This window comes from Gavialis gangeticus, unplaced genomic scaffold, assembly GCF_001723915.1.
Source record: "Gavialis gangeticus isolate Ggan-Ray unplaced genomic scaffold, GavGan_comp1, whole genome shotgun sequence".
NCBI classification, from domain to species: domain Eukaryota; kingdom Metazoa; phylum Chordata; order Crocodylia; family Gavialidae; genus Gavialis; species Gavialis gangeticus.
The window spans coordinates 76,626,829-76,635,494 of record NW_017729025.1 but is presented as its reverse complement, the minus strand read 5'-3'; the positions used below and the strand labels follow the sequence as shown (position 1 = coordinate 76,635,494).

Genomic DNA, 8,666 nt, shown 5'->3' with positions numbered 1-8,666 from the left:
AATCAATATTATCTATGAAATATGCTTCACTGAAGAAAAATTATTTTTCTTATCAGTTTCATTAAACATCTAATGAATTTTCCTAGATAAAGCAAAAGTCATGTAGAACTTGGAAAGCGCTGATATCTTCCTGCCCATGTGTTACTACAACATGTGCCACATCCTTAACTGTGACCTAATTATATACAGCTTTTAACATAAAGTTTTCATTATTTTTTCACAGTCTCAGTCTGAACTCAGGGTCTTCCACATTCGTGGAGAGCATGCTTTATCAACTGCAAAGCTTGAGGAAGCCATTGAAAATCTCAAGAATGAACTGGAAAATAAATTAAATAAAGGAAGTGAGAAAGCAAAGGATGTCTGTGTATCCACTGAAGATGAGAACCCACCAAAGACTTACAGAAATGTTTGTATACAGACTGACAGAGAAACCTTCATAAAGTCTAGTGAAGAGGAAAACAGAATTGTGAAGAATAACCAAATAGTACCTAAAAAACTTAATTTATCGTCTTTAAATCATAATATTTCAGCCCAAAGTGACAATAAGGAAACATGTTATCCTATGACATCTCCAGAAAGTGTTTTATCTTGTCAACCAAAACAAACATTGCCGCTACCACCACCACCACCTCCGCCTCCGCCACCACCACTTCCCCCTCCTCCCGAATCTCCAGCACCAAATTTAGTCCCTCCACCACCTCCATTGCCACCAGGCTTGAGAACCTTTCCACTGATATCCCAGTATGGATCTGACCCACCACCACCTCCTCCACTTCCCTCAGGTTATGAGAATCTTCAAGGACTGCCACCACCACCACCACCTCTGGGATTTGAGCCTCCTGGTCCACCTCCATTGCCTGGCTGTGGGCTACCTCCTCCACCACCACCTCTTGGAACTGGGTTCTTTTTTAATAGCACTTTATCTTCAAGCCAGGGTCCTCGAAAGCCTACCATTGAACCTAGCTGTCCTATGAAGCCTTTGTACTGGACCAGGATACAGATACAAAACAGAAGGTAAAGGTATTTTCTTTAGACTTAAAGATACAATTTAGACACTGGGATGATGAGCCATAGAAAATAGAAAAGCAAAATTAGAGAGAGAGAAAATAGACCCAGGTTTAAACATCACAAAAGTAGATCATTAGCAATCATTTCAAAATAAAAAATATAAATAAAATTTTAATAGATATGAGGTAGAAGAAAATAAAATATGAATTGATCAGGCTTAATAATAACTTTAAACTAGTAAATAAATAGAGTATAGTAAAAAGCAGGGGAGGTGTATCTAACATCTAACAAGAGTTCGTTTGTTTATGTACTGATACTTGCAACTAGAGAAGATCAAAAATTTTCCAAAGAAACAGATTTTACTTGGAAAATCTTGATTCCTCACAAATGAAATGTTCCACTGAAGTATCTCTCTATTTCTCTCTTGATGAAACTTCAATGAACAGTTTAAGCAGGAGTCACAGTTTTAGGAAAGAGCTGGAGCTGGGGAACTGGAGGTAAAAACTTGAAATGACAGAATTTTCTGTAGATCGGGAATTCTGCATACAGTCATTTCTTCTTATCATTTTTGTCACTTTAGATTGTGTTTTCTTCAGATCACAGAGTGTGGCCCTGATTCTAGAACTAGACACATCTGTGCTTAATGTTACTTTTTCCTGTCATGGCAAGACCTGTGATTTTTGGGACCTGTGATACAATGCATCAGGTCTCATTACACCACTAAATTCACATCTGCCAGTGGCCTTTGTCTATACAGCAACCTACCATAAACAAACCTCAGTCCTAAATGGTAACATTTATATTAAAATGTATATCTATTGGCTATAGATAAATAGATACAACATCATGGTATGTCTTTATTATTTGCAGTATATGTATCTTTTTAATAAGCCAAATGTTATGAGAAGATGCATGTTTTTTCTGCCTATTCATGGCCTTAGTGCAGCATGCAGTCACAAGCCAGAGAGAATTTTCTTAAAAATCTGCAAATGCTGTCTGACAGTTCTTATGCTTATTAGCATAACTTAAAGCAGGACCATCCCGACTATCATTCCAGCCAAGGCTTTGTCTACCCAGGTCTCAAAAACATCTAAGGACGGAGATTCCACAACCGCTCTGGGCAGTCTGTCCAGGGTTTACCGCCCTCCTTGTGACAGAGTTTTTCCTAATGTCTAACCTAAACTTCCCTTGCTGCAAATTAAGACCATTGCTCCTTGTTCTGTTATCTGCCACTGCTAAAAACAGTCCTTTTCCATGATCTTTGCAACCACCCTTCAGGTAGTTGAAGGCTATTATTAAATCCTCCCTCAGTCTTCTCTTCTCCAGACTAAATAAAACCAGTTTCCTCAGCCTCTCTTCATAAGCCATGTTCTCCAGCCCCCTAACCATTTCCACTGCCTTCCGCTGAGCTCTTTCCAATTTGTCCACATCCTTTCTGTAGTGGGGGTCCAAAACTGGACACAGTACTCCTGATCTGGCCTCGCCAATGCTGAATAGAGGGGAAGAATCACTTTCTCTTTCCTACTAATGCTGCCCAGTAGGCTGTTAGCCTTCTTTGCAGCAAGAGCACACTGTTGGCTCATAGTCAGCATGTTGTCCTCTGTAACCCCCTGGTCCTTTTCTGCAGAGCTGCTACTTAGCCAGTCAGTCGCCAGCCAGTAGTGGTGCATGGGATTCTTCCATCCTAAGTGCACTTCCCCTTATGGAATTTCATGAGATTTCTTTTGGTCCAATTATCCAATTTATTCAGGTCTCTCTAGATCCTAGACCTACCCTCCAGTGTATCCACTAATCCCCCCATCTTGGTGCCATGCACAAACTTCCTGCGGGTGCACTCCATTCCATCTTCCAGAACACTGATGAAGATATTGAACAAAACCTGCCTCGGGACTGACCCCTGAGGTGCACTCCACTTGATACTAGCTGCCAACTGGACATCAAGCCATTGAGTCTGATGACCCAGCCAGTTTTTTTGTCCACCTTACAGTCCATTCATCCAAAACATACTTCCTTAGCTTGCTTGTAAGAATGGTATGGGAGACCATGTTAAAAGCCTTGCTAAAGTCGAGGTACATCACATCCACATCCACTGCTCTCCCCTTATCCACAGAGTCAGTCATCATGTCATAGAAGGTAATGAGGTTGGTCAGGCATGACTTGCTCTTGATGAATCCATGCTGACTCTTCTTAATCACCTTTTTCTCCTCCAACTGCCTAGAAATGGCTTCCTTGAGGACTGGCTGCATGATTTTTCAAGGGACTGAGATGAGGCTGCCCAGTCAGTGTGTAGATCCCCAGATCCCCCTTCTTCCCTTTCTTAAAGATGGGCACTATATTTGCCCCTTTCCAATTGTCCAGGACCTCTCCCAATTGCCATGAGTTTTCAAAGTTAATAACCAGCAGCTAACTCCCTCAGTATCCTTGGGCACATCATGTCTGGCCCCATTGACTTGTATATGTCCAGCTTTTCTAAAGAGTCCCTAACCTGTTCTTTCACTGCTGTTGGCTGCTCATCTCCTCAAACTGCGCTGACAGGTTCAGTAGTCTGGGAGCTGGCCTTGCCTATAAAGACTGAGGTTAAAAAGAGCATTGAATACTTCAGTTTTTCCCACATGGTTGAATACACAGTTTTTCACTAGGTTGCCTCTCCTATTCAGTGCAGCAGCCTGTAAAGTATTTTGACATATTACACAGCTTAACAAATGAGAGGGGGAAAGCTGTTTATCTGCTAGCTGTATTCTCTTATTGTTCTCATTTTATAATTTTTTGAAGAGAATATACTGTGGGCACATCTGCACATCACCATACAGTGACATTGCTACAATGCCGTGCTTTAGTACTTGCCTTTTGGAAGTACTAGAGCACAGCGCAGCACAGGCACACAGCGCACGGTTAGATTTCACCACTATGTCACCATAGCAGCGCGCCACTATGGTGATGTAGCTGGTAATCGTGTGTAGACACACATGATTGCTACATCACCCTAGCCCACTGTATGATGACATAGCATGTTGCTGCATCACCATAGGGCAACGTGAAGATGTGCCCTGTTTGTAAATATTTGATATTATAATTTGATGAAATTGTAATTTTACCCTTTTCTTTTTTAGCAAAACTTCTACACCAACTTTATGGGACTCATTAGAAGAACCTGACATACTTGATACTAGTGAATTTGAATATTTATTCTCCAAAGACACTGCTCAGGAAAAGAGAAAACCATTATCAGAATCTTATGAAAAGAAAAACAAGGCCAAAAAGGTATTATTTTTTAAATTGCATTCTTTTAATTGCCTGTGTGTAAGTATCTTCATTTCTCTGTCTCTCTTTTTATCTCTTATAAAAACACTGATTTATTTACTATTTGGTAAAACTATCATCAAACAATTACACTAAAACAAAAATTGTTACTAGATGAATTTGTCTAGTTTGTTTATTAAATGGATTATCAAACTAATTTACAACACAGATGTTGTTTTAGAAGTGAACTCCTACATTCCTGCCCCTAACATCTTTTTACATATTTAAAATAAAAAAGTTCAACAAGAGCACATTGAAAATTGTAAAAAATGTGAAGCATGAAATGAGAATGTTCAACATCAGACAACTGTGTAGAATAGCATACTAACACCATATGGTAAGTGCAGGCTCAAACTGGAGAGATATTTTCATTTGAAAATATTTGCAAATAATATTTTTGTTGAAAACCTAATCTTTTCCTTGCTGGACTTGATGACCTCTTTGAGGAAAATTAATCACACTATCTGATTGTGCTCTGTAATTTATCTTGCTCTTCTGTTCCTCTCTCCTCATCTTTGTGCTATTCTGCCATTTGGTCCTCTTACCTGGTTCTTTTCTTATGTCCCCTCTGGGTGTTCTTCTCAGACCGGCCAATTCAGTCACTCTGGAAGCTCCTGGTCCCTTCCTGCTGGCACTTTTTGTTGCTGACTGGAGGTTTCAGTTCTATTTGTTGCTCTGGTCCCTACGGTAATCACCTTTTTCACTCTGGTCGTTATTAGTAGTAACTCTTAATGAAGGCACCTAGGGTGCCTCATTTCCAGTTACTTCTAAGATAACCCAACCTTTTTTAAGAAAATAGAAGCCATCAGCAAGTGATCTGTTAGTGGCTCCCTGTCATTGCCAGCAGGTTCTATAAATACAACTTTTAGGCCATGAATAGCTATGCTGGGTAGCCTTTTTCACTCTGGGTCACAGCAACATGTTTTGAAGCATCATATTAGGATTTGACATGTATATAACATTAGTTCAGCAGCTTTTTGAGCCGGACAAGGGATTTTACAAGAAACAATCATCAAACCTCTGTGCTTCTGTTTATTCTGCAGGACCCAGTACAGTAGTGACAGCAGTTCATACCAGGTCTACATCAGGTCTGCTTCACTGATATGGGACTATATTAATGGATGGAGGTGCTGTTTGTATCAATACTGTTAAACTATCCTCAACAAGCAAAACTGATAAGAGCAGTTTTGCCAGCATAACTAAATCCAGCATAACAGTTTGTTAGAACTGCTTTTGCTGTGTTAGTAAGGAGAAATCCCACCTCTTCCCACTCTGAACTGGCATGACTATGAGGCCAGAGATCAGTGGGAGAGAAACAGCATCAGATTCTTCCACAGATGATTAGCGCTACCTTATTATCTTGAATCATTATCATTATTGAAAAAAAAGAAAAACAATTGAATAATATTAGGAGTTTAGAGTAAAAACAGAGTATTACTTTGTGGAAAGACTGACATTGTTTTGGTGTCTTACTAGCCTCATAACAATACATGAATTTATATTAGATATGTAAGAACAGTTGAGTTTACAAATCTGAAACCACAAGAGGGCACCTGGGATATAATCTGTAGCCAGACATCCCACCTCTGACTATATTGTGCATAAATAGAAAAACAATCTCCTGGTCTTTTAAAGCACTCTTGATCATAAATTGCTATTTGCCTTAAATATAATTAATGTTGTAAAATACAAAATTCCACTTAATTCTTAATAGAGAGTACTCATTTTATATGTAAAGAAGACCACGTTTTATAAGTAAATCCTATTAGTTTGGTAATGCACATTTCTAATTCCCACTTCCTAAAGTTGTTTTTGCATGGTTGAAGATAAAAGGAAGAAGTTCAGTCTCCATGTCATTCATTTGATCTGTAACAAGGTATTTTAATATCTAGTAGGACAACCTAGATTTTAAAAACATTTTTACATTAAAAATGCAAGCTTCACGCAGAAATTATGTGAACAATTTTTCCTTTTTTTATATTTCCTAACCAAATCATGAGTGTAACATACCTATCTGTAAGAGATGCTAGAATAAGGAAGAGAAAGTTAGTAACATGTTCAGAAAAATAAATACATATTCCTCTTCCCTTCCTTCATGTTCTTTTCAGTTCTTTTCATGTTCTTCTTCATGTACTGATTTGTTATTGCTAATTCAATTTTCCATTATAGAAATTTTTCTTGTCTATCACTTCTTTTCTGATGGGAATACATATATACAATTTGAATGAGAAGTAACATCTTTTTGTGGGAATTCTACATATTTCTTTCGTACTATTTATGCCCTTATTCATATCAGTGTCTCAATTCTATTTCAGTTGCTCTTCGGTATAGAATGTATTTCTAAAAATACAGGCTATAATTACTGTGATTAGTGAAATACAACTTAAAAATAGAGATGCCATGAAAAATTAATAGAAAACAAAAAACAACTCACCTGAGGAAACAGATAAAGGATGTATGTCAGGAGTCACAGACTGTGGTTTGTCATTATTTACATTGGTAATAGTTATGGAGGATTTCTGGCTTTGATAGCCTAAATCCTGGAAATCGTGGCATTAACTGAAATGCACAAAATAGTCTTGATAGCTACTGCATTGACCATGCCAATAAATGTAATTTCATAGGCAAGAGCTGTTATTGCCTTTCAAATTAAGCTAATGACACTTGATTGACACCAGAATGGATAGATTTACCTTACTTACTTGAATATAAGATCACCTTGAATATAAGATTCCCCTCCCCCAATAATTAGATCTTATACACAGAAAATTTATGAATTTATTATAATTTTCCAGGTATAGAATCTAATTAGTGGAGATTTCCCTTGATTTTGTTCCCCTCCCACTGCTACAGCAGAGGGAATAGATCTGTGGTGGTCAGGTGGCCCTCCTGCTTTCTGTGCCTCAACATCTTCCACCTGCAACCCCTCTCCTTCCCACTCCCCCCACTCTCTCTTATTGTCAGACCCTGCTCTCCTTGAACAAATTGAAATGAGGGGCAAACTTGAAAACACTGACTTTGAAATAAACATGTAGACAAGTTACTATGGGTACCCATAGACTTAGTTCATCCAGATATTGATGCATATTACCTTTTTTGAAACTGCTGCAAGTTTTAGCACAGGTACTCCATAAATGCATTTTAAGCAGCGTTTTTATACCTACTTATATATAGGACAAACTATGCATGATATTAATCCAAAGACAAAAGGCTAATGATTTACCATATATTTCATTGGACTGGGCCCAGCAATGTCAACAGCATGTCAAGCTGTGGTGACCTCATAGCTCAGCACTGCTCAGTATGTGTGTACTCCAGATACTCCACACAAAGGATCCACATGTTAATTATCATACCCCTCCTTTATGACTGAAACCAGGTGTTCTTGTCACAAGTTGTGGGATGCTCCAAAAATGTATATGCAGATGAGGCACAGATGTGGTTGTATCTGATGGAGGGTGGAGCCACACTAATCATATGCTATAGGCTGAGAGGGGGGTGACAGAGATTCTGGGTGAACTGTTTGGGGCCCTGTTTCAATATCTTCCATGTTTCAGGGGTATTGGTTGTAGCCGTATTGGCCTAAGAATTAAAATATTTGGAAAAATTCTTCTTTGCAAGCTTTTGGGTACAAACACCCTTCTTCAAGCACAGGAAGCATCTGCAGTTGTTTTGTGCTCTTCCTGGATGGAAAGAATAGAATAAACAAGGGAATGCTGGCAGACCTACCATATCCAACCATGGAACCCTAAATGCGGAAATATTAGGTTTCAGTAATCAATCCTAAAACCTCTTGCTGCCCAAAGAGCGAGTTTTGTCAGAGTACAGTATCATGCTACATTCTGTATCATTTAATCACATTTTTTGAAATTTTTTTTCAATAAATTGTTAATCAACTTAAAATATTTTCAAGAGTTTGTTTGAGACTTTAAGTAAACAGTAAGTATATTTGCAAGTGAAATTAATGCGATGCAATAAATACTGGAGCAGTTTGACCCAGAGTAAGTTGCTTCCAGGCACAGCAACTGGATTTGGATTCAGCCCAATTTGGGGAACAATGATTCAATTCACTGATTTAGATCACTGTCCCAATTCGAGTCGATCAAATCTGAATCTGAAGATTCGATTCTGATTCGGAGAATCAGTGATTCGGCCATAGACACGGCTTTATATTTTTTTTCTACATATCTTGAGGTACCAGGCATGGCTTGTGAATGCTGAGGTGGTGGGATGGATCAAGCTTCCCATAGGAGCACAGAGGACCCCCCACATGCTCAGTGGCAGACCCAGAAGTGAACCCAAAAGTACTTCTGGTCCACTTCCAGATCTGCTGCCAAGCATACAGGGGACCCCCCCCC

The 8,666-nt window shown here is 38.8% G+C and overlaps 1 protein-coding gene across 1 annotated transcript in view; it reads left to right on the top strand.

The window, feature by feature from the left end:
* FMN1 (formin 1) overlaps window positions 1–8,666 on the top strand; it is a 303,131-nt gene that overhangs the window by 144,199 nt on the left and 150,266 nt on the right. Inside the window, exons 4-5 of the mRNA XM_019518964.1 lie at window positions 224–1,014; window positions 4,119–4,269. Coding sequence (XP_019374509.1) covers window positions 224–1,014; window positions 4,119–4,269 — 942 coding nt within the window. The remainder of the gene's footprint in view (window positions 1–223; window positions 1,015–4,118; window positions 4,270–8,666) is intronic.